Source organism: Stereum hirsutum, assembly GCF_000264905.1.
Source record: "Stereum hirsutum FP-91666 SS1 unplaced genomic scaffold STEHIscaffold_3, whole genome shotgun sequence".
In the NCBI taxonomy this organism is placed as follows: domain Eukaryota; kingdom Fungi; phylum Basidiomycota; class Agaricomycetes; order Russulales; family Stereaceae; genus Stereum; species Stereum hirsutum.
In genome coordinates, this window is record NW_006763133.1 from 2,613,152 (window position 1) to 2,640,605 (window position 27,454).

The 27,454-nt window shown below is 51.9% G+C and overlaps 10 protein-coding genes across 10 annotated transcripts; 5 read left to right on the top strand and 5 right to left on the bottom strand.

Moving 5' to 3' along the window:
* Positions 1 to 2,329: 2,329 nt before the first annotated feature.
* Positions 2,330 to 5,808, top strand: STEHIDRAFT_166476 (uncharacterized protein; the record flags this gene model as incomplete). Its single annotated transcript, XM_007301173.1, has 2 exons — positions 2,330 to 4,363; positions 4,436 to 5,808. The coding sequence occupies 2 exons, from the start codon at positions 2,333 to 2,335 to the stop codon at positions 4,514 to 4,516; spliced, it is 2,112 nt and encodes a 703-aa protein (XP_007301235.1). The 3' UTR covers positions 4,517 to 5,808.
* A 2,983-nt stretch (positions 5,809 to 8,791) lies between these two features.
* STEHIDRAFT_93122 (MFS general substrate transporter) lies at positions 8,792 to 10,646 on the bottom strand (the record flags this gene model as incomplete). The annotated part of the gene is made up of 4 exons (XM_007301174.1): positions 8,792 to 9,791; positions 9,845 to 10,157; positions 10,221 to 10,362; positions 10,434 to 10,646. The coding sequence occupies 4 exons, from the start codon at positions 10,644 to 10,646 to the stop codon at positions 8,879 to 8,881; spliced, it is 1,581 nt and encodes a 526-aa protein (XP_007301236.1). The 3' UTR covers positions 8,792 to 8,878.
* Positions 10,647 to 10,988: 342 nt separating this feature from the next.
* On the bottom strand, positions 10,989 to 12,091 carry STEHIDRAFT_154084 (Diaminopimelate epimerase-like protein; the record flags this gene model as incomplete). Its single annotated transcript, XM_007301175.1, has 3 exons — positions 10,989 to 11,200; positions 11,270 to 11,360; positions 11,426 to 12,091. The coding sequence occupies 3 exons, from the start codon at positions 12,089 to 12,091 to the stop codon at positions 10,989 to 10,991; spliced, it is 969 nt and encodes a 322-aa protein (XP_007301237.1).
* Positions 12,092 to 12,246: 155 nt separating this feature from the next.
* On the bottom strand, positions 12,247 to 14,558 carry STEHIDRAFT_74912 (histone acetyltransferase type B catalytic subunit). The gene is made up of 11 exons (XM_007300555.1): positions 14,532 to 14,558; positions 14,365 to 14,459; positions 14,225 to 14,301; positions 14,102 to 14,152; positions 13,707 to 14,027; positions 13,507 to 13,628; positions 13,321 to 13,434; positions 13,225 to 13,268; positions 12,848 to 13,152; positions 12,668 to 12,784; positions 12,247 to 12,605 (listed from the first exon to the last, which is right to left on the bottom strand). The coding sequence occupies exons 2-11, from the start codon at positions 14,411 to 14,413 to the stop codon at positions 12,501 to 12,503; spliced, it is 1,305 nt and encodes a 434-aa protein (XP_007300617.1). The 5' UTR covers positions 14,414 to 14,459; positions 14,532 to 14,558; the 3' UTR covers positions 12,247 to 12,500.
* Positions 14,559 to 16,427: 1,869 nt separating this feature from the next.
* Positions 16,428 to 17,853, top strand: STEHIDRAFT_154086 (uncharacterized protein; the record flags this gene model as incomplete). The annotated part of the gene is made up of 4 exons (XM_007301176.1): positions 16,428 to 16,550; positions 16,627 to 17,232; positions 17,313 to 17,627; positions 17,683 to 17,853. 4 exons carry the CDS (start codon positions 16,428 to 16,430, stop codon positions 17,851 to 17,853), a joined length of 1,215 nt encoding a protein of 404 aa, XP_007301238.1.
* Positions 17,854 to 18,820: 967 nt separating this feature from the next.
* STEHIDRAFT_27362 (uncharacterized protein) lies at positions 18,821 to 19,291 on the bottom strand (the record flags this gene model as incomplete). The annotated part of the gene is made up of 2 exons (XM_007300290.1): positions 18,821 to 19,052; positions 19,110 to 19,291. Coding segments are annotated over 2 exons (414 nt in total), but the record flags the coding sequence as incomplete, so codon positions are not given.
* Positions 19,292 to 19,784: 493 nt separating this feature from the next.
* On the top strand, positions 19,785 to 21,388 carry STEHIDRAFT_129100 (peptide chain release factor eRF/aRF subunit 1; the record flags this gene model as incomplete). Its single annotated transcript, XM_007301177.1, has 6 exons — positions 19,785 to 19,864; positions 19,916 to 19,955; positions 20,013 to 20,251; positions 20,306 to 20,738; positions 20,802 to 21,018; positions 21,084 to 21,388. The coding sequence occupies 6 exons, from the start codon at positions 19,785 to 19,787 to the stop codon at positions 21,386 to 21,388; spliced, it is 1,314 nt and encodes a 437-aa protein (XP_007301239.1).
* A 2,291-nt stretch (positions 21,389 to 23,679) lies between these two features.
* STEHIDRAFT_154089 (uncharacterized protein) lies at positions 23,680 to 24,273 on the top strand (the record flags this gene model as incomplete). The annotated part of the gene is made up of 4 exons (XM_007301178.1): positions 23,680 to 23,825; positions 24,000 to 24,053; positions 24,123 to 24,176; positions 24,240 to 24,273. The coding sequence occupies 4 exons, from the start codon at positions 23,680 to 23,682 to the stop codon at positions 24,271 to 24,273; spliced, it is 288 nt and encodes a 95-aa protein (XP_007301240.1).
* Positions 24,274 to 25,175: 902 nt separating this feature from the next.
* On the bottom strand, positions 25,176 to 25,655 carry STEHIDRAFT_52003 (uncharacterized protein; the record flags this gene model as incomplete). The annotated part of the gene is made up of 1 exon (XM_007300450.1): positions 25,176 to 25,655. The coding sequence occupies one exon, from the start codon at positions 25,653 to 25,655 to the stop codon at positions 25,176 to 25,178; it is 480 nt and encodes a 159-aa protein (XP_007300512.1).
* Positions 25,656 to 26,274: 619 nt separating this feature from the next.
* On the top strand, positions 26,275 to 27,274 carry STEHIDRAFT_145375 (uncharacterized protein). Its single transcript, XM_007301179.1, has 3 exons — positions 26,275 to 26,700; positions 26,774 to 26,890; positions 26,949 to 27,274. Exons 1-2 carry the CDS (start codon positions 26,429 to 26,431, stop codon positions 26,814 to 26,816), a joined length of 315 nt encoding a protein of 104 aa, XP_007301241.1. The 5' UTR covers positions 26,275 to 26,428; the 3' UTR covers positions 26,817 to 26,890; positions 26,949 to 27,274.
* Positions 27,275 to 27,454: the final 180 nt, after the last annotated feature.

Here is a 27,454-nt window from a genome sequence, read left to right on the forward strand (position 1 = left end):
GAGAAAGAAGAGCCATCCGAAGCAAGAGACCATTCCGAGCTTATTGTGGAATCGGACGCAAACGCGAACACGAGCGAGCAAGCCAATCAATAGGACCCGATGGGTCCATGTATTATTTCATTATCAGCCGAGCCGATCACAAACAAGCGCCAACACAAAGAGACAAGAGTTGGCGCGCAAGTCCAAATACATAGATAGGCTAGCAAAGACTCGGACAATCGGGCGCGAGGGAGGCTGCTGGTAACACGGAAGAGAGAATGCGGAAGAGGAGGGAGGAGGGAGAAGGAACGATCGCGTGGAAAGGAGCACAGCGATCGGAGGCGGTGCAGATCGAAGGCGTTCAGCGCACGTGGTCTCGGCAAAGGGCAGGGGCTGTGCACTGCCGCGGCCGGCCGATCGTTAAGCGCATTGACCTCGCGGAAGCGCCCGGAAAGGCGAAAAGGGCGTAAATTTCTCGACATAAGTCAGCCCTATCCATACTCAGACAGACCCCCATACTCGGACAGGCGAGACACAGACAGACACGGCTCGACCCGGCTCAAAGCGACGCCAGAACCAAAAAGACAGGTAACCGCCGCCCCGTACTATCATATAAGTAGCTATAGCCGCCAAGAAACAAGAGTGGAGCGCTCATTATACAATACAGCGAAAAGGGGCTCAACCAAGCGTCGAAAGACGAGCGAGGTTTGAAGGGACTCCAGGAGAGGTAGAGAGGTAATCGACGTCCCGCTCTCGATGTCGTACCATAGTAGCCGCCAAGCAGGAGCGCTCAGAGTTCATTATGCATTCAATAACGCTACATCAGGAGCACGAGAGAGCGATATTAAAATCCAAGTCCAAGCGTCCGTCGGGGATGGCGGTTCGTGTAGTTGATGGAAAGGACGCAGGAAGCGGAAGCGCAGGGAGGGAGGGAGAGGTAAGGATAACCCCCGATCATGATAGCATGTGCATAAGAGCATAATTGACAAAATCGAAAGCTTTGAAGAGTCATCCAAAGTCAAAGAATTGATAGGAATCAGGTGGCGAGCTTCGAGCGGCTCATCAGACCCAATGAGAACTTCAGGGTTTTGACTCTTGAGGACGTGTGACCTTGTGGCCAAGAGGATTGACAGGTCACAGCGGGGCAGTGTGTGTGGCGAGTACGATTCATGAATTGCACTTACATGTACAGCGTACTAGCGAGCGAGCGAGCGAGGGGGGAGGAGAACGTAAAGCGAGGTGGATGGAGGCAACGTAAAGCGAGGACTTGGCTCGGAGGGCATGACCAGCAGACCAGCATGCCAGAATCGATGGAAGGGTCGGGCGTTGGGGAGTGCCCGGTAGATACTTAGACGGACGATGGAAGGCGCAAAGCGAAGGTCATATGTCATCGATTCATCCGAGCCAAGAGCAGCTGGCGCAAAGCACAGAGTACAGAGCGAGTGGTGGTGTTTTGTAAGTACTCATTGCACGGGCAGAGGGGGCGGACGTGCGAGTGTGATTGCTTAGACTTGCGGGAAATCCGCCATACGCTTGAGGGAGACGATTGTTGTTTTATTTTCGGGGGGTGGTGGTGTCAAATGGGTCAGGGGGTTTGGAGAGGATAGAGAGAGAGGCTGTGGACGGGGATGTGGCTGGTTGGCTGGCTTGGAGTTGGAGTTGTAAGTGCATACCAAGCTTTACATATGCGATGGGCTGTGCGTCGTCGCCGAGAGAAAGACGTATACGGGCCGAAGGAGACGGCGTACGGTCGGATATCATTCGTGCTGACTGGTGACTGGATGAAACGGAAACGATTCATTTGCGCACTCTGACGATGGACGAAAGCCAAGGCCGGTGGAATTTCTTGGGAGGACGAGAGTGAGAGCGGTCGGTGATTGGGGAATGACGATAGGAATCTTGAGATGGGAGCCAGAGCGGCGGAGAGGTGAGATCGGGCGCATGCCTGTGATAAAGGCCTGCGGTGGCAGTGGGACAGGCGAGGGAGGACCCCAGGAGGGGAGAGATCCGATCGAGGCGTTCTCGAGCGAATGCGGGGCAAGGCCGGACGGAAGCATTTTTGGAGGAGGATACGCACGCACCGCGCCACTGAGGCTCTAGTGCATCGACGAGCAGGGAGTTATTGTCCGCGGAATGAGGAAATGGATGGTTAGAACGAACGTTGGTTGCGGCATGGAGAAAGGGATGAGCGTCTAAGGGAGACCGGAGAGTTGCGAGGAGACGAGATCTGCGGGCGAGAAAACGAGAGATCGAGAGGAGGGTCGAGGCCACGTGGATCGAGGCTCATAATACCTTGGTCGCACTCAGTCCATCGCTCTCGTCGCCCCCTTCTCTCTCTCCCGCTCTGCCCCCCATGGCTCAAGTCCTCCATCCGCCGTCCCACAACATCAGGACCATCCAGCGCAAGCCCAGAGGCGGCATCCTCCTCAACTCGAGTCCCTCTACCGCATATACGCCCCTGCCTTCCCTCACCCTGTCCCCCTCTCCCTCGGCGCCTTCCTCCGCACTCTCCTCCTCCTTCTCCGCCCACCCCCATCCACAGCCCCTCTCGCCACTATCTGTATCCTCCTCCATCGACGACATCCTCGCCACTCCATCAGCCTCCGCCGCTTCCTCGCCACCACCCTCCATCACCGGCACCACCCATCACGCAAACTCCCTCCCCGCCAGCGTCAGTACCAAGTATGCCAGCCCCGCTCCAGACTTCTCCAAGGCCAGGAGTGGTTCAGCCCCACCAAACAGCCGTCGCATCCGCTTCGCCCCCCTCCCTGATCCCCGCCGTGCCGTGCTCATAACCGACGACGGCGACGAGCTCCCGCTCCCCGTCGCACTCGACTCGGATGACGACGACGACATCGAACAGCCCCCGTCTGTCCCTCACTCCCGTCGCGAGAGCGACGCGGAAGCACCGCTGCCATTGCTCCACTCACCCGACTGCGCCGCCCAGCCGAATGACTCCCTTCTTCTTGGCACCGGCGCACCAGACCCCCGCTGCTCCTGCCATCCCTCCATCATCACCACCTCGCCCTCTCCCACGACACCCACCTTCTCTCCCGTCTCCGCCTCCTCACTCCCTTCCACCTCGTCCTCCCCCATCCGAAAACGAAGTGCCTCCCCCTACCAGTCTTCCCACGGTGCTTCCTCTCTTACCTCCGTCGCTTCTACCACCTCCACCGCCACCGCCCACCAGGCCAGCCTCGCAAAAAAGCTCTTCAGACCCTTCCTCTCCAAATCAAACCACGATGACCCCGGCTCCCTGTCCTCCCTCGGCCTCTTCCGTACCTCCTCCAAGGAGAGCACTCACTCCAACGCGTCCACTTCGAGCAATTGGAGTTCCCTCAGCCGCTGGACCTCCGATCTCGGTGGTTCCACCCACCGTCGCGGATCCACCGCCTCGTCCAAATCCGCCCCCAAAGCACGCCCCAACTCCGCCCCGTCCTCTCCACGCCGGACCACGCGCATGCTTAACGGACGAGTGTACGGCGCCCCCAGACACCCTAACCATCTCAAACCGGGCCCGTACCAGCACAAGAGCAAGAACGTGTTCGATAACGTCCGGGACGAGTCTGAGTTCGTCGAGTGGGGTTACGGAGGCGCGGGAAGTGTGCGAAATTCGGGAGCTGGCGGAAAGTGGAGTAAGCTGCAGAGCGGAGATAAGATCGTTGTGGGCGGGTATGATGCGACGGAGAGGGGCAGACAGGGTTCGAGGAAGAGCGAGGGTGATTCGCCGAGTAAGCCGGCGCAGGATGACGACGATGGGAGTGGAATGGCGTGGTTGAAGAAGAGGAGAGAGACGCGAGAGAAGGAGAAGAAGGAGCAGGAGGAGCGGGAGAGGCAGAAGGCTGCTGCTGCTGCTCAGGCGGAGGCGGAGTCTACAGGAGACGGTACTACTGCTGCCGTCACAGCTGACGCTGAGGCCCCTGTTCCTGTTCCCTCTGATGTCGATGAAGTCGCTTCACCCGAACTCGCTGAGGCCGCCCCATCATCACCACCGACCATCCCGCATGCACCCACACCCTTACCACCTGTGGACGATGCTGCCAAACCCTCCGAGCACGTCCATACCGCGGTCACCATCCCCGCACCCGGCTCGAAGCATCACCACGCACGATCACTCTCCTCCGACGTCGCTATCGGCCTGAAAACACCCACCACGCTCTCCCGCGAGCCGACGATCGAGGCTATCAGCGTCCCGCGGATCTCGCCAGAACCGGACGCGGACGCGGACGACACGTCGGACGAGAAGACGGCATCGGAGGGTGATATGGTGGATGTGAGTGCGAGTTCTGGTGCGAGTACGGCGACGAGTGAGACGAGTACGAATGCGAGCGCGAGTGATGAGGAGGATGGGGACGAGGAGGATGAGAAGGAGGAGGAACATCATGTGAGTGTTATTATCCTTATTCGATTAGGCTCTTGGGACTGGACTCTGATCTATTTCTTTTGCGAAATGTAGGAGAAGCATAGGAAGACGGCGTTGGGTGCGGGGGTTGAGATTCTTAGTCGGCACAGGGACAATACCGCTAGCGTGGCTTGATCCGCTCCCTGTGCGCGTCTCTTCCCGTTGTATATACCTCGTCTTGTTTTCCTTTCATCATCATCTATCCCCACTCGCTCCCCACGTTCTCGTCATCCACCAGTTTTTTTCTCTTTTCCATTCCGGGTTTTTCATTGTATATATATTTCTCAAATCTCAAGTACAGGACGAACGGCAATCATCTCTCGATTTTCAGCAATCGCACTACATACACATCCATTCTGTCGTACACCATATACATCTCTTCCTCTCTTCTCTTCCCTTTTCTCTCCCTTTCCCCTCTCCTCTCCTCTGTTCGTGTCCCTCTCTTCCTATATTCGTGTCCCTTGCTCTCCCTCCCCCTCTATCTCGCTCGCTCTCGTGCTTCAAACTCAAATCTCACTTCTCACTTCTCACACCATGTCCTCTCCGTCCCATCGACATGTACAGAATGTTCATTATTCTTCCGACTCCCTGTGTTTCGTGTTTTCGTTATCTCTATTCCATATCGATATCTGTTCTCCATCTCCGTCTTCGTCTGTCTCTGTCCGTTTCCGTTTCCGTTTCCCTTTTTGTTCCTTGAAATTGTGCTCCTGTGAGTTAGTCGGTTTGTGAAGTTCAAGTTATAGGCACATTTTCTTCTTTTTGGTTTGGTTTGTTTGGTTGGTTGTCGATGTTGTACAGAAGTCGTTCTACATCGTCGGTTGCGTTTGCATCTGCATTGATGCGTCAGTTGGTGGGATGTGTGGTACAGTATAAGGTTGGTGTGGTATAAGGATGGAAGGTGTGTGGTATAAGGTGGTGTGGTATAAAGGAGGGAGGTGGTATAAGGTGGTTGGTGTGGTGTGTGGTCTAAGGCGAGGGGGTGAGGGTGGTGGTGGTGGTTGGTGGTGGTTGGTGATGTTCATGACTCGGACGATAACGACGTTGATATCGATGGTTCTTTTCCTCTCCCTCTCCTTCCTTCCACATTCCCCACCCAATCCACTCACCGCTCTCCACTCATCCTCTCACCCCCGCTTCAAGTTATTCTGCTCTCAGGCTCTTGATCTCCTATTCTCCTATCTCATTTCACTTCTCCTCACAGTCCACTCTCAAGTTATCGCAATCACTCTTAGACTTTCCCCTTCTCCTTCCCCTTTCCACTCCAACTTTCAACTTCCAACTCCCGGTCTTCGCCTCACCTCTTCAAGTTCTCAGTACATACGAGCTCGGCATGATATGAGATGGTCGTTATTTCTCCATCGACACGATGTTGATGTTTCTGCTTCTGCACTGCACATATTCTTATACAATATACAAACCTCAAATTCAAATTGGATTCGGCTTTAGATGTCGTATGGACTTCTTTCTTTTCTTTTTTGTTAATGGACTTTGGGTCGTTTTTTGTTTTTCTGGGTGAGTGGGCGAGTGTGTGGTAAGGGCTTGTGAGACGGAGTACTGGTCCCGGTTGATAACTTGAAGTATGTGTAATGGTGCGTGGAGACTCCTTGATGATGTTTTTCGTTCGTTCGCTGACTGACTTTCGCTTTGCTTCCCTTCCTTCCCTCCACAGTCTCCGTCGCTCGTCCGTCCGATTACCACTGCGAGTACAAAAACGAACAACGAGTCCCACAACCTTAAATAACTGCAACGCTTCCGCTCGTACAGTATGTGAGTACAGTACTAACCGGCGAACGTGCGCTCAGTTCGACGGGAAACGATTAATGCTCGAGCTGGTCGAGCTGGGAGGAGACGTCTTCTTCCGTCGATGGTTCAGGCTTTGGCTTTGGCCCCCATGCCAGTCATGCACTCAGACTGGTATTTCCCTGGATACCACCTTCCAGTGTAACGAAACTTCTCGTGCGTAGGCTCGCTCGTTGGGTTGCTCCTTTCGTGCTTATGGCCTGCTTCAGTCCACTGTTGACTGTTACAGTTGGGCGTCACACCGGGCGACTCGAGCTCTTGGCATTTGGCATTGGCGTGTCCTTATCTGAATCCTGATCCCTTTCGATATGCGCTGTGTCATACCTGGATTGATATTACGGACGTTTGCCACCGTCCTCCCATTCGTCGCGCAAACCTTGATTTCTGGATGGATGCATTCGCCTCCGACGCCGTTATGGGCGAGTCCCTTCCCACCTTCTCATCTTCGCACCTTCGCACCTTCACCCGTGTGAGAGCGTTTCGGTAACGTTCAAGCTCGGAGTCTCATTCTCTGAGCCTGCGGGGTGATATCAAGGCGCAGTACTTATTGTTGTGGTCCGATATAAAACGGAACCGTCGGTAAGGAAAAAGAGCCGTCTCGTATTTCTCCTAGTTTCCTCCGCTCCTTCAGTGTCCACGCAATCTTGAGCTCGAGGACATTCTCGCACACGGCCGTGTCACCTCTCCTTGATGGCGCCACACTCTGGCATCTCCCGACGCCGCGAATTGTTCCGTGATTTTCTAAGTGCCTTTCCTTGCCTTTTCCCCGTCAGTGTCTCCCAGAGTCCCACCCACGTCATCCTTTTTGCAGTGGCCCTGCCACGAAGCGAGCAATTGTAAGCGCGAAGTCGATACTTACGGTTCGTGAATTGGAAATCGCTGGTGGGCAACTGGTGGGTCACTGGTCTCCACATGGAAGGCTCGGGTCAAGTACTACCAGTCTCGCTTCTTCTACTGTACTAACACCTCAACGATGCAATGCATATGGGCATGTACCTTTGCTGACTGGAGTTTAGGGTCCCACAAGGTTCCACTATTTCCACCTTCGGAGGTTAGAAGAGTTTTCCTTACGACACGATTCGTCGTCTCCTTCCTGGACCTTCCATACGCTTGCTCTCTTCTTTCTCCTCTGGACTACGGTCTCTTTCATATGAGTCTCTCGGGTCTTCTGCCCCCGACGCAACTGTAACGTTGCAAAGTCCTGAACGACCTGTGGACTTCTCATGACGGCAGGTGCGTTCCATGCATATGTATATGCTTTCGGTTCAGGATTCAGTATTCTGCCCCGGTGTGGCGCCGACACAGACTTCGCGTTCACGTTCTCTCTCGTATGTCAGTGGCGCTCTCCTGTGGCTCTTTCATCGGCTACTACAGTATGCCGCAGTGGGTCCTTGATGCATGTGCTTTCTGATGGGGTCTTTGGCTTGGGATTTACGGCTTCTGGAGCGAGAGGGAAGCAATGCTCCGGATAACATGACCACAGCGACGCATCGTGATAGAACTAAAGGATCCCCAAGTGGCTTGTCGTGGTATTCCCCTCTCGAACTCTTGGAGTCCTAGTGGAGGCTTTTGTCTAGTTGTGTACTCACTAGTCCATGCAGTACGCACCATTGGTGGTTTCCGTGCATGAGGTCGCTCGTTGCCGTCGGAGCATTTCGCTCGTGTGATCCTCCGACTCGGCGAGTGAAGGAGAGAAGATGGAAGAGATGTTGCTGGATGATTGGCGTTGGCGTCTCCCGAATCGCGGTGGGGATTCGCCGAGATAAGTGCTCTTGGGAGTCAGGCGAGTACGCTGGAAAATATATTTCCTCTACCTCTCAAGTTGAGCATGGAAGTCCCGTATCATCCAGGGAGCTCAGCGGCGCCCATAAGCTCACGATAGGCCCACGTATACTCGCCGTGTATCGTTTTGATAACACCGAGAAAGGTATTGTACCCGGTATGAAGAAATCCTCAAGCCATTCCGAGGCTTTTCCGCGATCCACGCTTCTTGGTTAGAGAACTTGAACGAAGGCGGGATGTTATCTCGACAAAAAAAGTCTCTGCCACCGGCCATCCACGAATTAGGTTCTGGCATTCATTCAAGTACACGGATCGTGGGTGGCTTTGACTTTCCTATATAATCACAAACCATCTTTCTCGGCATCCCGCCTATGTAAATCATGATGGGGTTCGAGGCGCCACACTATAGTAGTTCTAGTTATCTTCTGCGTCTATGACCACGCTTCCAAGATTTACCTGATGTTTCATGTATATTAACACTATTTTGCGCGCTAGAAAGACTGAGATTAGAGAAACGTTCGTCGAGGTTTGATTGATTATACGTGGAGTGTTCTCAAAAGCCGCCCATATTTTTGGCGGGGTTCGCGGGTTGGGATATCGACTGAGGACTTGATGTATGACGGGTGGAAACGAATGATGCGGAACTTTGATTATCTCTTCATTCACGTATGACCGATAATTGCAAGAGGGAAGATAGCAAGCGTCAGAACTTTCCTTGAAGGTCGTGATATAGCGCCAGCTTTTGGTGTGGGCATCAGTTGAGCATCAGCACCAGAGTACGAAGGAGCCCGTCGAGCTGACAAAAAGGTATAATCATATTGTCGTCCGACTGCTTCCATGAGTACGGAGGGTCGTGATTGAGACGAAGATCATTGCGGAAGGGAGAACAAACGCAATGCGAGTAGATCCTTGTTCTTAGCCCTTCTTCGTCTTCAAATCCCTCCATAGGACCATGAATAGCGTCCCCGCGATCCCTGCAATCACGATGTCCAAGCCCACATAATTCAACATCCCAACTTTTACTCCACTACCACCCCAGATAGCACCAGTAACCCTGCCCGTGTAATTGCTATATTGGATGGCGAGACTTGTGCGGCCGTTCCACTCTGGTGGGAGCTGCTTGCTGAGCAAGCTCATCGTGATAGTGCTGGCGATGTTGAAGCCAAGGGCGACCGCCCACCAGCAGACGAGGTAACTTCCGTAGTTGAGAATGGAGGACGCGTGGTCTGCGTGGTCCTCTGAGGCCGCTAAGAGCGCGACGAACAAAAGTAGACCGACGAATCCTATACCCGATCCGCCTGCGAGGATGACGCGGTCCTGAAGACGGGGCGCTACGAAGAGATTGGCGAGGAGGAAGGGAAAGGTGGCGATGCCACCGAGGGCGATAAAGTTGCCGGATGCGAAGGGGGACCATCCGAACTGTGGGGCATCGGGACTGGAGGCGAAGACAGGAATATTGGATTCCCAGCCACCGAGGATAAAGAAGCAAGTCATTGAACACCAACAGATAGTAAAGGCCACGCCGATCTCGGGTAGCGACATCCGATACTTGGGAACAGATGTTGCAGTGCGTATGGAGGAGGGCGAAGAAGCCGTAGGAGATTCAGTCAGCGTAGTGAGAGGCATGTCTGCGGTTGAATTGTTTAGGAACGGACGGGAGCGAGAGTGGAGTGATTCTGGGATAGTCTCGGTTGTATAGGTGATATCCACAGGTGCATCGACTACCGGGAGTTCCAGGACTTCAGGCGCCGCTGATGGAGGGTCTTCGTAGTAGATGGTGGCCAAAACCCAGAATATGGCCCATACCCCGGCCATGATCCATCCTGGACTGCGAGCTCACATTTAGTATCACAGGAATAGGGGTTGTATTGGAGGATATACCTTGTGTAACCGTTGAAAATACTGTTGCTGAAGCCGACCTTGTATAGGAGGCCACCAAAAAACGGTCCAGCGGCCATGCCGCAACCTTGACCAAAGACGAGCCAAGCCGCAAGGGTCGTACGCCGACGGACGCCGACAATGCGAGCGTCCCCAATGTATCGTTTGCAGTACATCCACATGGAGAAAGCGAGCCCGCTGACGATGCGACCCACGAGGATCATGTAGAGCGAGTTCGCGGCATACGCCGATGCATAAAGGACGTGGCCGACGATGGAGGCCGCACAACTGATGTGAAGGGGAAGTTTATATCCGCCTATGGGGAGTAAGCATCTCAATATGTCGTGAAGAATATCGTGTATGATACGCGCTCGCTTACCATGGTCGTAACGCATGAGCGGCAGCAGGGCGAGACCTGAGAACGCTGTAGGAATACCAATAACGATACCAGAAAATGTCGAGTCACCCCCTAGATATTTTGCGTAATCATTGGAGGAAGACACAATTATGAAGAACGATATCTGAGGTGTTAGATGGAAACAATTGTCAGCGTAGGGCCCCGCGATTCGGTGTACGCAATCAAACTCCTCACCTGGAGGAACAAATTTGCTGAAATTATGATAGATAGACTGGAGAGTTTGGGTAGTTTGAGCTCGGGGTCAACGTGAGGTTCAGAGCCGAAGGTGTGTGAGTCTCCATCCGCGGAATGCACTTCTGTTGTTGTGTTCGGGTTGGATCCACTCGTTACGGTCACCGCCTGAGGAATTCGGTTCTCCGAATCCTCATAAGTAGGTTTTTTAGTCATGAAACCGAGCATAGTGAGTCAAAGAGAGCGAGGAAGTGCACAAGTTGTCAATTCCCACTCGGCTTTGGTGCCTACCGGACTAAGTGGGAGTAAACAAGTTCCAGCAGGACACGGTCCGGGTAGGTTCGGACACAGCCGATACTTTGTGACTCCGTAAGCACAGCTGTACCGAGGGATTGGTCTGTGTCTATCTTTCGAGTCAGTCCAGAGATTCATGGTTACTTCTGATGGTGCAACTCGTGTACTTGTAGATGAAAGGAGGGCGATGAGGGAGGAGTTTTCAGTTGCCTTCGCGGGCAGAGTTTGAGGTTCGTCGGGATGTGGCTATCAACTGATGACTATTTACAGAAACAATTGCCCCTTCATCGTGACCTTCAGCTTGCCAGCGAGTTTGATAGTCTCTGACTCCGGTTTATCGGCCACGGTCACTCTCAGATCCCCACCACGGGCACTCGCCATCCTAGCCATGAAAGTACCCTGCAGCTGCTTCTTTGCAGCCCAGTACGGAGCGAGGAGACAATGTGCAGATCCGCAGACATGATCCTCGTTTACCCCTACGTGGTAAGCATATCATCAGTCTATTTCTCCAAGGTGCAGAAAATGACGAGGATACTGGGCCTCACCGAATGAAGGCGCAAACATGCGAGACGAAAACTGCGAGCCAGGGATGGAAGACGCGCTGGTGAAAACGTTTATGCCGAATGGTGAGTTCAGCTAAGTGAAATAAATATTAGCGTTGCTATAGTGGAGAATATCAATCAGAGCGAGCCGGTACGCACGAGAGCTTTTACGTCCACTGCGACGGCTGCCAAATCATCCACGTCAAGTTCTACTAGATTGTAAGCCTTGAATCCCTTTTTCGTGCTTTTCCCCAAGAACTTGATCGTGATATCGGCCCCAACCGCCTCCTGCACTGTCTTTTTCAAATTCCTTTCCTCCTCTCCTTCCAACGCTATCAGCGGAGCGGCATTATCCAAAGTCATCTCTAGCATCTCCTCATCCGCCTTTTTTACCACGACGACCACCCCGTTAAGCGATGTGAACTTGATGCTATTCACCGACGATGATATGAGCGGTGGCGAGTGGATGAAGATAGCCTTCGCCGAAGCGAGTGCTCCGTGACCACAAAGGGGGACCTCTCGATTGACCGTGAACCATCGAATGCCAAACTCGGCCTCCGTTCCCTCCTCAACAACATCTCCCATACGTACTCCGACGTCTGTGGCTGGTACGCTGTTCACCGGAGAGCTGACCGGGGAGGGAATGGTTTGGGAGATGAAGGCTGTTATAGGTTGGCCCAAGCTTTGCGCGATGCCCAAGAAGTCTGAATCTGCGACGGCGGTCAAAGAGGGGACCAACACGACGAGAGCCGGGTTACCGCCGGAAACGGTATCAGTGAAGGCATTGATGATGGTGAAAGGCAGTATGCTCAATCCGGAGGCCATTCTCACCGAGCAGCCGGCGTTATGTCGAGGAATGTTGTGTGGAGGAATGTTGATTTGAGTCAAAGCGCCACAGGGTTATATATGGTCGCTGTCTCAATATGGCGAGTCACAAAGACTTATGACTCGAAAGATTCAAAGCGATCGGGCTCGGTGAGCGTTCAGGTGGTGTGCCTGACAAATGTTAATCGATACATATGGGCTAAGATGTGACAAAAGGAACAGGAAATACGCCGTGAAACTGGTATGAAGACTTCCCGAAAGATAATGAACGTCTGATAATGACATCAATGGCCACCAGAGAGTAAAAACGTTGCAAGCTCGCCGAGTTTGAGCCAAAGTATCGATTTGCTTGTCATGGACGACCATACCATAGTCCAACACAGCTGCACACATATCGATGCCTGTGACGCTACCGCACCATGTCGAGAATCCGCCGGTAGTCTTCTATGACGCTTTGATAGGTTTCTTCCAGCTTCTCGTGCTTTTCTTGGTCTTCTAGTTGGACTAAGACCTCCTGCCATTGTCCAATGCAGGATCGTCAGTGAATTATCATATCTTCGTCAAGCTAAAACGTACAAAGTTGAAACGATATAATCGCTCCTTGACTTGCAGCCGGAAAGCCTTAACGGCAAGTGTATTCGTCGTATCTAGATGTAAGAGGATCAGCATCTCCGCTAGGCGACTGAATTGTCGCTAAACGGAGGTTATGTGAGTGTTTGATAAAGATTAGGAGAAAAGAACGCCAAGCCGACTTACTCCCGCAACTTTGAGATCTTTCCTCCACTTCTCCACCCACGCCCTGTCTGCAGGGGGAATTAATCTACCCTTGTCCTTCTTTCCGCTAGTGACCGCCTTCTTCCTCGCCACCCTTCCTCCACCACTCGAAACTCCGGCACCCTTCTCTCCGAACGCCTCGCGCATGAATTGCTCGTGTGATATAAGCATTTTGAGGTCGTTTCGGTCGCGAAGGTCTTCAAATGCTTCGGCAGGATCTTCCACGGTCAGCTCAGAGATCACGGGTTTCGAAAGGACATAGTTATATATCGCTTGATAGAGGCCGGCTGTGGTCAAAGTTCAAGATTTATAAGTTTCAAGGTTCAAGCCAAGCGGCTGCAGGGAATGAGACAACATACAACCATGCCCTTTATGCTGATATGGCGGAAGAATAATGAACTGACTGTGCCGTTGGTGAGACTCTAGGGGATGATTTTAGAAAGCAGCTAGCGCACCTCAGGCGCAGGCGCACTCGCTCTGGGAAGCACCAAAACGGATACAAGGAAGAATATCCCATGAAATGATATGTTTCTGTCCTTGCCGCATCTCGTCGCTTACGCTTTTCATAACTACACACATTCAGTTCTCTTCAGGTCAGCACCAAATGGGGGACGACAAGATATGAGAGATATGGAACTCACAGGACCATGAATTCCCACGAGTCTTCTTCCTCGTTGATGTACGAACCAGCTTCAATATACAACAAGATGAATATCTGCATTCGTCGATGATATTCTCGGAACCCCGGTGTATCCCAGGTTGCCTTGGGAAAAGTTCAATCGATAAACACATTTCAAGGGCATTCACCGGTGAAGGAAGCAAAGGTTGAGACAGAACTCACATGCCAGATTTCATACGTTATGACGTCCTCTCCTCCGCCCACTTCACCAGCATTGCCCGCGATCTCTCCCAGAGGCGTGGCACCACTCCCCGGCGCAGGCCGTTGATAATCGGACACCTTCTCTCCATACGGTTTGAACATATCCGCCTCAGTCTCAGCCCGTCCCATGAACGCCTCCTCGGTCTTGTATGTGTCTTCAGGGAGGAACTTCATGAGGGTGTTATAGGGATCGTCGATGACAGCAGCAGTAGAGGATGATGGCAGAGTCGCTGACGAAGATACTTTGAGAAAAGTTGCAAGGGAACCGGAAGCGAATCGGAGCTATCGAGATCAGGTAATGTAAGGTAAGGTGGGTTTGAGAAGGCACACAACAGAAACAGTAAAGGGGAACGGACATCAATAATAAGGTCTTGGTATCCGTATATCTTCTCATCGTCTCCGTATATCTGTGAAGAACACAGGCAGAGGTGCATAAACATGAACCATCTCATGTGCTTCATAGACAGACGGGTACATACTGGATACGTGAATGTGGGGTGAAAGTCCTCATACGTCTCGTCTTCTCCGAGGACTGCTTTGTCGGCAGGTGATCGGACTGTGAGCGGGATAGGTAGTTTCCGGTCAGCAGCAGTATGGACGGTAAGCATGTTTGCCTGACCAAGGGAAAGCGTGAGCGCTTCGTTCGAGTTGATTGTCCATTCGGTCATTTTTGGTGAAGCTCAGAGGCAGATAGCACCCTGAAACGCCAATGTACTAGTAGAAACGCGCAAGTAATTATCGTCCCGCTCATATCAAGTCGAAGAATGTCCAGCCGAGAAAACTCACTGTGGAGAACCTTTGCACCGGATCTGGGGTGTTTGAGGGGGCCGTTCTCAAGCTGTGCAAGCGACAAGACAGAAGCCAGACTGAGCCCAACAGATTCAGACTAGATAAATGTATGTGGTGTCCACAGGGAAGAAGAACAGGATCTCGAAAAATCAGTGAAAGGGATATCGTTCACGATGTTGATGGACGAGCTCAAGACGCGTTTGTGGCTGAGCCCGTGCTTGACGCGCCCTCGGCCTTTGCCGTTGTCTCAGCCGTGCGCCACTGTGGCCATAAGGAACAATGTTTTAAACCAGTGCGCAGACTACATATATGTGTTCGCAATATATTCGATTATATCCGGTCTGCAAGAAACGATTCGCACCGCAGGTATATCGGTCGCCCGGGACTATCTCGCTTACAACTTGAATCGACTGCTGATAGACTCAAATGCTACAGTACAACTACAGTAAGTATCGTCGACGTCACTCAATGTGAACCCCAGTCACGTTTCACCTGCCAGTTGCCTGCCAGCGACTCTGGTCAGGTCATCGAAAATATCAATGTACAACTGACAGCCCAGAACACAATTTCTCTGAAGAAAGCAGACCATACTTAGATCGGTACACAAATACTAGATGAGTACGGGAGTGCCGCTGAGATCGATCACAATGACAGGCTTTCGCCAAACGGCCGGACGGTGTCCATGTACTCGGGGTGCCAACTACTTACCTGGTCGGAGCTCTTTGGCGTACCACTGATCAAACGATCCCAACACGGTCCTCAGTCTTCACTCGTTCCTGATTACCTTGCTATGCTCTCTATGCACGGGTTTTGCGCGTTTGTAGATGAAGCAAACGACAATGAACTATGGTCAGCCCGTCGCTGTGCAATGTAAACACAGAAATTTTTGATAGGGCCAACACACGGCTCGGACGCTACTCTGATCTCATCTACCACAGTCAATCTTCTAAGTATGCCCTGATGGTGCCTCTAGCATTGTTCGCGGAGATAGCCGCCATGATCCTTCAGCCATCGGGACGATTCTCAAGAAATGCGGTCCATTATGGATACGACGCCAACGGTGACCAAGCCATGTTCTCGTCGGAAGATTTCAAGCTTCAAGGTCTGAGCTTTCCTCTCCTCACTTTTTGGGCGAATCTACCAGTCATTCTCCCTCTACGGCGTATAGTAGCTTCTTCATAGAGAACTGCATCCCCGAGAAGGCACAGGAGTCAGACTTGTGAGGCTGCGCATCCCCCAACACAGCCCTGTTGTGTTGTGAGCCTTGTGTTCCCTCCAATTGGAGGTATTCTGACCGGACGATGGACAACACCGGTTCTAATATCTGTTCGCCTATCAATGCGCTATCAGCCACCCAGGGATCCGTCGAGGAGTATGTGTCCCTTGCCTACTGTTCTTGCACGCGAACCGAAAGTCGCTGCAATACTCGTATCTCGACCGCTACTAAGCTTTCTGGAAATGCAGAATGCATTGCAAAAAACAAAACAGAAAAACAGGGAGCATCCGAAGCTGTGTGCTCTCGTGGGTTTGGGTAGGTCTTACCTTCCATTCATCATTGCCACTTGTCGTCGTCAACATTATCGCGTTACACAGCTGTGATCCTGCACAGACCGATGGAACGCACATTTAGCGCTCTGCACAATGCCGAAGCTTGCACAGATCCCGCCATCTCTAGCCGTTCCGGTGGGCCAGGGCCGATTCGGGTGGCGATGTTCGCGCTCAGCATGAAGAGCGCGTTGCACCTTTCCGTGTCATTGCTTGCTTGTCGTCACTACCTATACCGCCTATTTCCTCACGCTGCCCCGACATCGTTGCTCATGCTTCTGGACAATAAGTACGGGGCGAGTCACCTCCGGACGCATAGCTTACCTCGTTTCCTTTTCCTCGATCTGCATGAGCAACACATCGCCACCCTCCCTTTCTCCAGCTACTCCCAGCCTGATGGCATCCGGTATGGACAGTATCAAGCTACCACAGGAGACGAGATGGGTGATATACTGCACCTTGCATCATGGCGTGCGTGGTGTGATCTTTTTCATCATCATTCCACATTTCGTTCAAGTGGACTTATCGAGTTCCCCATCCTTGTTAGGATAACGGTCGACATTCGCTCAATGTCGTCGATAGCCAGGGTACACCACAACCCATCACAGGCGTACATTCCTATCCCCCCGGGCCTGTGGTCTCCAATGATGACCAGCGCACAGCTGCTGTCTTCGCCGTGCTCGCTCAGGAGCTTGACGTTCCTCTCCACGATCCTTTCAATCCACCACATTCCTTCTTGCACAAATTATCCAACGCGTTGCTTTTGCCTGTTTGGGCACCATTGGCCTATATGCTACAAACGGGTGTGCAATCGAGGGCCGAAGATTGTCAAATAGTCCATCGACTGGTTATTTCCACGCCACTCCGGACTGCTGTGTTCCTTGGTCACGTACTCCCGGAGGCCATTGTCAAGCCTGGCCCATACAGGCTCCTAGGTTCGGAGGTCACCTTGTCTCTTCCATGGAGGAAACAGCCTGTTGGTCAGGGTTCCAGATTTTCGGATGGGGTGCGAGCCTCATGCCACTTCATCAAGACCTGTCGGTTGTCGTACTTGGAGAAGCAAGTGGGCCCGAGTCCTTCTACGACTCATGATCCTCGGCCCAGATTGCGCTTCCCAGCTGCTATTGCGTGGGCGGTCATTGACGAGTATAGGGTGTGTTGTCCTTTCCGCTCGCTCGTTAAGGATCTCTCCTCATGAGAAGAGCTTTCTTTTTTTATGTGTCTTTGCTTTAGAGCCCTCATAACCCGTGCCTTCTTCTACACCAGAACGACCATTTGGAGGCGCTATCTCATCTTCGACCAAGAGAGCATGGATACATTTTTCCCGTCGGCGTCAACTCGCCTATTATCTCCAGACAACCCTTCATCCCAATGGACAATGTGGCAGCATTTCAGGATTTGATGCCTTCCGGCCAATGGATCCATCTCTTTGTCCATCTCGCAGATAATTTCGTGGAGTATCTCGGTGTGTACGAGAGGGTACAACCATCACGCGTGTGGGTATGGCATCGTCTGACTCCGGATGAATGGGAGAGCTTGCCTGAGCAGGTGCGTGGCATTCCGAGCGGAGTCGAGTATGTGATCCCTAACAATTGACTATCAGACTCAGAATGGTATCGCGAGTCGGGCCATTCCCCCAGGCTATTCTCGAGAAAGAGTCATTGGTGATTTCAGGTCGGGAGATCGTTCTCTCAGCGCCATTTTCCTTCGGAATGTGAACTTCGACGTGGATCTCGTTGAACGGCTTCGAGCGCAATACCAACCTCCTTCATGACGTCCGCCTCCTAAATTATATCTTACGGTCTTCAAGAATCTCCACGAACTTCTTCTCCGCTCAAGACGCTTTCTATGACTTTGGGTTTTATTTGTGTTGTTTGTATCTTTATTCTATGCCAGGACACTGGACCACGGGTCGGACGATTGTACTACTACCATGTATTTGTACCTGGTCTTCTTCACATTACTATGGACGCTCCAGCTTGCTGTCTCTATGGCATATATCTTATTCGTCGAGTTTGATGCCATACACACATCCATGATGTTCGAACGAGCCCAGAAATTGTGCGTGACGATACCGTAAGTAACATTAGACGGCAAATCCGATGACGTCCTGATCGGCACAGGCTTCATTACATTCCCAAAAATTGGCTCTACTGAGGTGACGCCGCAAAGGGCCTGTGCGGCTATCTCGAGCACGAGCAGTGCGCTGCGGGAATAAAAATTATAGCGCGACAGATACCACTCCCGCCGCCGGTTTGTCGCATCTGCAAGATATTGTACAGCATGGGACATGGAAGAGTGACCGGATGGAAATTAATAAAATTAATCCATTGGTGAGCGGTTAGGGAGAAGATTTGCGAGGCTGTGGCACCTCGAAGGTGGACATTCGCAGCGCATTGTTATACATCAGAGTAAGACCATGACAAGACCAAAATAACTGGCAATAATAGATTAGATGCCGCATCACATTCACCAAAAGGCACAGTGATCGGAGAAGGAAAGAACGCTCATAGCAAAGACACTCACCCCTCACTGGTCCCATATTCCGAAGAACGAACTGCGATCATTACTTACGACTCGTCTATAGTATTTTCCGTCGCCTTTTCCGTCGCATTCACCACACCTGTAGCTCTTGCCGCCCCACTTTCCTTCTTCGACCCCTGAGCGGCAGCGGGTGGCCCACGCGTCTTTCGTTTCCCTCGAGGTCCCCACTTTGCCCCTCCGTCCACTTTTTCATCGACGCCGTCTCCTATCGTGATGACGACGCTGACGCTGGACTTACCCCGAGTTCGGTACGATATGTCCTCGTCCTCGTCGTCCGGTATAAGTTCGTCCTGTACCTCGACCGTGCCGGTGAGGGTTTCGATGTGGATTTCATCGGCGGCGTAAGGGAGAACAGCAGACAGAGAGACAGCGAGTGTCATGAGGTGTGGTATCGCGGCGCCAAGAGCGCTCAGGTGCAAAGATTTGTAGCTACAGGACGCAACACGGTTTCAGAGACTTGAGCTGAAAACATAAACACGAACGCACCCGTCTTTGAGGACGATGTCTTTACATCGTCTGAGATACGCGCCAAGAGATGTTTTGCGCGTGATAGCTATGAAGTTCTTCCCTTCGTGGTGAGCAGAACGCGGGCCAGTAGCATTGACGCCAACGGGTACAGTCGGAAAAGGACGAGGTGGCACAAGTTTATTGACTTTTATCGGAGCTTTTGACGCGTCACTGTCCGCTGCCTGTGCAGCGTTTCCCTTCCCTTTATCGACAGAAGTAGGTTCAGATGAAGAACCGTCGCGAGATGGACTCTTCGAAGATTGTGGCCTTGCAGTAGGGCGAGAAGAGGGCGAGGGAGCTGGATGAAGGGACTTTCTCGGTAATTTTTTATTTTCCCGATGAGCAGAGCGGCCTACGTTCGTTCGAGTAGAGTGGTTTATGTCATCTGCATCGTCGAGCTTGCGTTTTTTGGATGGGTCGGGCATCGCTCGTGGTAGGAGACGGTGAACAAGCGGTAAAGCTGCGCGCCACATGTATATGTTTTAGTTCCCACGAATAGCAAGGTTACGTCAGACGAAAGAGTCGGAAAAGGCTCTGCAGAGGGCTTGATCTGATTCTTCATCGTCCACCCCCCGGCCTCAAGGCCTTATACCGTCTTTCTTCAGCTTTCTTTGTCGATACTTCGTCTTACGGAGAGCGTAGAGATTTACCAAGATGAGTCAAGACCAGGCGGAGCAGAATATTCAGATGTGGAAGGTCAAGAAGCTCATCAAGAGCCTTGATGCGGCCAGAGGGTATGTTTTATGCTCCTCTATCCCTTAAATACTGGACTGATTTTGTCCCAGAGCTGGCACTTCCATGATCAGCTTGATCATTCCCCCCAAGGTACTTCAGCGCTCTCAACGTCGTCTTTGTCGGTGCAGGTGATAATTTCTCCCACAGGATCAAATTTCTCGAGCGTCTGCCATGTTGACTCAAGAATACGGTACCGCCTCCAACATCAAGTCTCGGGTCAACCGACTGTCCGTACTCGCAGCCATCACCAGTACCCAGCAGCGCCTGAAACTGTATAACCGTGTACCACCGAATGGCCTAGTACTGTTCGTCGGCACAATTCTCACGGATGAGGGCAAGGAGAAGAAGGTCTCTTTCGATTTTGAACCGCACAAACCGATCAACACGTCCGTTCCATTTCTTTCTGAAGGTCTAATAATCCCTGCTGAACGTTTCTTTAGGTCGTTGTATCTCTGTGACAACAAGTTTCATACCGAAGCTCTCTCTGAACTTCTCGAATCTGATTCTCGTTTCGGGTTCATCGTCATGGATGGAAACGGCACGCTATTCGGCACACTAGCGGGGAACACACGAGAGGTCATCCATAAATTCACAGTCGATCTCCCCAAAAAGCACGGCCGTGGTGGACAGTCTGCCCTTCGGTTCTCCCGTCTCCGTGATGAAAAACGCCACAATTATGTTCGCAAAGTAGCCGAGCACGCTGTCCAGCATTTCATCACCAACGACAAGGTCAATTGCACCGGCCTCGTTCTCGCCGGCAGTGCCGACTTCAAGACGGAGCTGAGCCAGAGCGACATGTTCGATCCTCGGTTGGCCGCCAAGGTTATCAAGGTTGTCGATGTCAGTTATGGCGGTGAAAACGGCTTCAATCAGGTATGGTTATAAGGCCTTCATACACATGACCCTGAATAACTCAGATATATTGCTCTGAATCAGGCCATCGAGCTTGCCGCTGAGTCTCTCGCAAACGTCAAGTTCGTTCAAGAGAAGAAGCTCATCCAGAAGTACTTCGACGAGATCAGTCTTGATTCTGGAAAATACTGCTTCGGTGTCGACGACACTCTCAAGGCTCTCGAGCTCGGTGCTGTTGAAACGCTGATTGTTTGGGAGAACCTCGACATCACGCGTTATACACTGCGCAACGCTGCCAACGGTCAGCGATTTCGCTCGTAATATTCCTGCTTTTTACTCACTCCCTCGTCCGGTCATTCCCTATAGAGGAGATTATCGTCCACGCAAACAAGGAGCAAGAGAAGGACCGCGAAAAGTTCATCGACAAGTCCACTGGCCTCGAGATGGAGCAAGCATCCGAACCCCAATCATTGCTCGAATGGTTCGCGGAAAAATACAAGGAGTTCGGTGCTAACCTTGAATTTGTCACCAACCGGTCGCAGGAAGGGGCACAATTCGTCAAGGGCTTCGGTGGTATCGGCGGTCTGTTGCGCTACAAGGTCGACTTCACCAACCTGACCTCGATCGATGAGGAGGAAGACGAGTTCTACTCGGACGACGATGATATCTGACGGTGTTGCTGGCTCCAATACGGAGCCTCGCCCGGGGGTGGCGTTGGTAGGGATACGCCGGGCGGGGCTGGGGGAAGGAGGGTCGGGTCGGAGAGGTCGGGACAAGGAGAATGTGCCCTGGATCTTAGGATATGCGTCCAAGAGAATAACAAAATGCAGGCAGGCAGACGGTCAGGAAGTGCCGTTGTCCAGGCTGTGACGAGCGCTGGCTGGAAGAATCTGGAGAGGATGAAGAAGGGTTTAGTCTCTGTGCCGCTGCTTTCGCCTTCGTGTCCGTCAAACGCGGTCTTTGCTTTCCTAGGTATGTGACCAGTCCTCTTCATGATCCTGTCAAGCGGTCTGACATTTTCTCTCATCCTTTAGAATCCCATATGTAATGTGGCCCCTCGGGGCGATGTAGCCCACGCCTAGTTGTGTTTCAATGTTTGTCTTAGTATCGCAGATTCGGTGCTGTACACTGGCGAGTGGTGACGGATTGACTCAATCATCCGCCGGTGTGATAGTGCGTTTGTAATGCTAATGAACGTTGTTTGCCTATTCACACTCAGGCTCCAGGGAGCGAACTCGTTCGAACGGTCATCGAACTCAATGCTAAAATTCTGTGGTCATCCTCCGTGGCCGTTGTCGTCATTGTCCTCGTCATCGTTGGTCCTAGAGTGGCCCTTGATGTTACTAAGAGGTTGACTGCGTGTATTGGCGAGGCTACTGAGTTCCCTCGGACGGTGTAGTGTCTATGCTGTCGCGGGCCGGCAACCCCCCTCAGTCAAGAGTCACCCTAAGACACCAGGAATGTCCCACGTTCTTCCCTTTGCTTCCATGCAGACGGCAATTATGCGACGTTCGACACACCGGAGATATCTGCAGAGACGCCCTCAAGTTGACCACACCTCGTTGCTGACGAGGACACCAGGATGCTGAACCCCTTGTTCAGCTGATGATGCCGGGCTGGTTTCGATGCTGAAGATCATGGAATGGGTATATTCCTAGCTTGCGCCCTCTACCGTAGGATCAACGAAGCGTCTTCCTGTTCATCTCGGGTGGCATACATGGAACGAGGGTCCTCGGTTGCAGATAAGCCTTGTTCACCTCCATAAATTTAGTCCGACACTGTACGAAGATTGGAGGTGAGTGCATGTGCCAATTGCCCGGATACGCCCACATTACTTATTCACACTTTCTTCTCCTTCGCCACGGCAGAAAAGGTCGAGGTATGGTTCATTCATGCGCGGTGGATCTCTAAGCCTCGGGCCATGCTCTGGACATGGTTTAGTAGGTCGGCCGCATATTGCCACACAACAGTATCGCATAGAAACTGTCATGACTGTCGCAGTGCACTGCCATTTCTTTCAAAAGATGCCAGACCAAAAATACAGTCAACCTTATCTCGAGGTTTGTTTAGGTCGGCTGGCGTCATTCCCTGCAACGACCCGCGCAGGCTTTGGCGTAAGTGATACCCCTTCTTTCCTCTCCACGCTTTCGCCGTCCAAAATCCATCTCTATTGGTTCTGATAATAGCAAATAGCATGGTAGTAAATCTAGGTTCAGTACCATATGTCCTCTCTCGGTAGCGAAGCTTGCGCACAGAAACGAAGATGGCTACAACACGAACATAGGGCATACACATCTAACAAGGCAGCGAACCTTTGAGGACTCACTAACTCGTCTGCTATTATCACGCTCCGGGCGGGACGCTGTTGACGCGTTGACGGTTGCATGCAATGATGCATGTACCCTCGATTTTTTTCAATACGATGTGCTCAGCCCCTTTCGAAAAGACTATAGCTATTCGTCACCGCGCAAGGCGTCCGTCTCCCCGACAATCTACCGCGCCGCTGATGCTCGGACACCACTGATTCTGATTCCGCACTTTACTTAAGTCTCAAGTCCTACCCGATGCGTCGTCTTTTGGTCCGTTGATACCTAACGTGTGCCCGATAACTCTAGTCCAGCGCTCGCCGAGTCTCCACAAGCACGTCTTCCTTACATGAGGTAAGTGTATATGGTCTGTATCTCAGCTTTCTAACGCCGTCGAGGGCTTTTTTTACCCCGATGCATTACGCCTTTTCGCTTTGTGAAGCACTCGCTCTCACACGTACGCTGTGATTTCCTTTCTTGACTATCTGAGGCATGTTCCTTCATGCTGTTGGCAGACTGGAGTGTGGCTATAAAAACCCTTCGCTACCTGCGAGAGCATCCTTCAAGTACTGCAGCCCCGCCCCCGCAGGACCTTCTCAATTTTCCTAGACTTTTGAACGCTTATTTTACGAGACCAATCTACTCTTTCTACTACGATGCGTTTCGCTTCCGCCGCCATTTTCTTCGTGTTCTCCCTTTTGGCTGTCGATGTTGTTGCTTCTCCCGTTCCCGGTCTCAAGCAGTTCAAGCCCGCTCGCCGCGATGAATTGAAGAGGCAAACCGACGCGAAGCCGTCCAAAGTGTAAGTAACCCTTGATATTTACTTCCCATTAGACGGGGAACTCGGCGATGGCGCGAGTAGACGTATGAAACAGGGAACTTCCTTGTATGAACGAGTCTGCTCGCTTCTGAATTATTTTTTCTTGATCTTCGTCTCCGAGGCCATGTACTGACGCTCTGTCTGTTGGTTTCACAGATGGGAGGCCCGCGCCCCTGCTCCCAGCAAGAGAGCTCCGGGTCCATCCGCTGCGTATGTGTACCAATTTTTTTGCTACACCGCTGGTTCTCTTCGTCTAACATCCAATCAATGGTATTGTAGTCTCGGAGCGCGCGCCCCAGGCCCTAGCAAGAGGGCTCCTAAGCCTTCCGCTGCGTAAGCGTCTTTACTCCTCCTTCGCTGTTTCATCCCACTGATATGCTGCGACGATTACTCCAGGCTCATCGCTCGCGCTCATGAATTCACCGACTAAGACACCCAAGGGGTATGACGGTCCGACTGCTGTTGAAGGATTCTCACTGACTGCGGGCTGTTTAATTTATCAGGCGATGACGCGGCTTTCGTGTCTCTAGGTCAGCGAGCTCTCCAAATCTCTACTCTCTCGGCCACTGAATACGGCATTTGTGTATTTGTGTCTACGCCCGGTAGATATCGGCCTATCAATTTACGGTGGCGTCGACGCTCTCGTATGTTACTCCACTTTTAATCCCGCACAAAAACCGACTGCTGATATGCTGCTCTTAGCTATCTGCTCGCGTTATGGACTTGTACTTCTATTCGTTACGTTCGCCTGTTCTCGTCATCCCTCCTCCCTATTCCTCCGTCTTTTGTGACTCCTGGACGAAGTTTCTTCATGCGGGGCTTTCTCGGAATTCTCTACGTCGGGCCTGTTCACCTTACAGCTCGTGTGTTTTACCAATTCCGTGGTACGTTTAGGAGGCCCCTCATACGTTACGATAGATGATTTGTGCTATGATTGTTATCGTTTGTTACCAGCTCGTTATGAATAGACAATGTATGCACGTCCATGACTTTGGCCTGCTTGTCAATGATTGCCTCCGGCGTACAATTTTGAGCATGGTCAGCCTTGGACTATGCTTACTGAGATGCTCGAACTTCTTGGCAAAGCTGACAAGAGGCAACCAAGTCAAGAAGACAAACAAAGGAAGGCCGAAACTGGTTGAAGTTATTTTTCAGGCAATCTGTGTGGCGATTTTCCATTGGTTTGCCATACTTATCGAGACTGCTGGTGTCGGATGAGAGTCCATGTCGGGACTGCTGAAGATGACAAGCTTAGAAAATCTCATGCCGATCAGAAACGCGATTCAAAATATTCACTCAGGAAGTCAATTGCACTGGTAGACCGGAGAAGGTTCAGGAGGTAAACCATGAGGTAAATTGCCATATATAGGTAAATAGGGTTAGGGTTAGCGCCGAAAACCGACAAAAAAGATGGCCCACCCAGCCCGAGGGCCGGAGTGGGACAGGAAAATATTTAGACGGTGCACGGCCCATAGGACCGTACAAACGACCAGGCTCCTCTGGGGACAAGGTCGCCGTGCAATGGAAGAGCCCAACCGCCGACGCACCCAGGTACGTGAAGGGGCACGACCCATCAAGGTAAGTATGCAGAATCAGGATGTCCGACGCACGGTTATAAAGGATGGGAGATGTGCGCACGGACCATGCGCACGACGGGTGGCAGCGCGCTAAACCGTAAACGCCCGCAAGCGCGTTCTCTCTTTGGAGTATGTACAAATAATAGCCAGGACTTTTCTTTTTCAATTCGAATGTCTCAGTTTCTTGTCTCTCTTCAGCGTTCCTCGAGCGTGACAAATCATCCTGAAGTGTCATGATACAAACATGAGCCTGACCTTACTTTTGACCAGACCTGGTTTCTGAGGACTCTTCTTGCACTCGGCTTGCGTTCAACTGGCGACGTTCGCGTTCTCTGCTGGATCATCTTGAGCTTGAACCTTTCGAATCGAATAGTACGGCTCCCGATTCTGATTATTTCAACCAGACAGTGCCTTCGATGTGGCATTGACAGTAGACCGTATCTGCGAGTGAATTTTTGACCTCGCCAAAGCTCGCTAAAGCCCAACGGGGCGCGACGATTGGCCCGATCACAGTTTTAAAGCCGTTTTAAACGGTTGCAGATACGGTCTAGTGATGCTCTTCTCGCATCCATTGTTTCCTAACCATCTTGATATATCTCCTCGGAACTGTAGCGTCGTGGGGGTCCAACCTTCCATGATGCTGTCTCCATCATCGCCCACGGCCGCCAGTCAGCAAAAGACCAGTAAAACACTCCTCGAAATTGCTGTTCCATTCACCTGCTTGAGCTGGCAACGCACTCAGTGAGAAAATTCGTGTCCATACTAGGTCAATGCACATGATCATCAGCACTAGTGATAAGCATTATATATGGCCCCCTTCCCCGTTTTCATATTCTTTCACTTCCCCTCAACGCCTAATACACGCACTGTGTCTTTGTGTTTCTCGTACTGCTTGCATAGAGCCTTGCGTTCCCCGCACCGACAGTCTTTACTACCAGTCACCCAGGCTCCCTCAGCATTTAAACCTCGATTTTTGTCCAATCTAACTCTCACATACTCAAACTCAAGATGTACATGCGCACCATCATCTTTTTCCTATCTGCCCTGCTCTTGGTGATGGCCACCACCGTCTCTGCCACTCCCAACCCTATCTACAAACAAGCCAAGATTCGTCGCCACGACGGAGGCGAAGGCGGTGGTTCCAGCGATCAATGGGGCTCTGGCTCTGGCTCCAGCTGGGGCAACACCGGAGGCGATGGCGGCAGCAGCTGGGGTAACGGAGGAGGTGACAGCGGCAGTGGCTGGGGGGGAAGCGGTGGTTACCCTAAGCCTTCTAAGCAGTGAGTGCTCGTTCATGTCCCCTTTGAATTCCTCGCAGCTGTAATGGATACTGATAGATCTTTTGTTCTTTAGTTGGAGGGCTCGTGCTCCAGCTGCGACCCCTCGCGGTCTCTGATCGCTACCAGGTGCTTGATTGCACTAAGGATGTACTCGTCATATGCTTGTACCGATACCTGTAGAACACCTCAGGTGGGTCACATCTTTACTTTCTCATATGGCGGAATCATTGAATGAAATGTATTCCCAGATGTTGTCTTCCATGCTGATACCACCTGTCAACCCCTTTATTGTGCCGTGCTATGTACACTCCCTCGTATTCCCATTTGTTGTCCTCTGTCCTACTCTCCTTTCTTATTCTTCGCGTCTTCTTCAAGTTCGAACGTTCTTGCTTCTTGATAGACTCAAGCTTATACTTAGCCTTCGGCGATGACATCATCTGCTTTTCCTTCCGCTCAAATGCCTGTTGCATTATTATACCCACGTTTTGTTGCTTTATAATAATTATTTACATCTTCTTGTTTTCGTAACGCTCTCTGAATCTATCAACGACTTGTGCGAAGTGATGCATTCTCCACACTGATCTGTTCAATGCCGGCCAATGGCCATAATCGCTCAAGCCGCCTAGCGCCACACAGAATACTCTTGTGGCGCGCCGGAACACGGACGTCAGACCGAACGAGTATGGCGCACTCGCGATCGCCTCGCGCAGAAAGCGTGCACAACGCTGTCGTCCATCGCTTGCTCTAAGCGCGT

Coding starts and splice junctions, on each gene's coding strand:
- STEHIDRAFT_74912 (XM_007300555.1), bottom strand. CDS start 14,413: ATGACCGAATGGACAATCAACTCGAACGAAGCGCTCACGCTTTCCCTT. Junction 14,302..14,364: donor AGCGCTCACGCTTTCCCTTG/GTCAGGCAAACA, acceptor TCCCGCTCACAG/TCCGATCACCTGCCGACAAA. Junction 13,629..13,706: donor TAACGTATGAAATCTGGCAT/GTGAGTTCTGTC, acceptor ACTTTTCCCAAG/GCAACCTGGGATACACCGGG.
- STEHIDRAFT_145375 (XM_007301179.1), top strand. CDS start 26,429: ATGTACATGCGCACCATCATCTTTTTCCTATCTGCCCTGCTCTTGGTG. Junction 26,701..26,773: donor TACCCTAAGCCTTCTAAGCA/GTGAGTGCTCGT, acceptor TTTGTTCTTTAG/TTGGAGGGCTCGTGCTCCAG.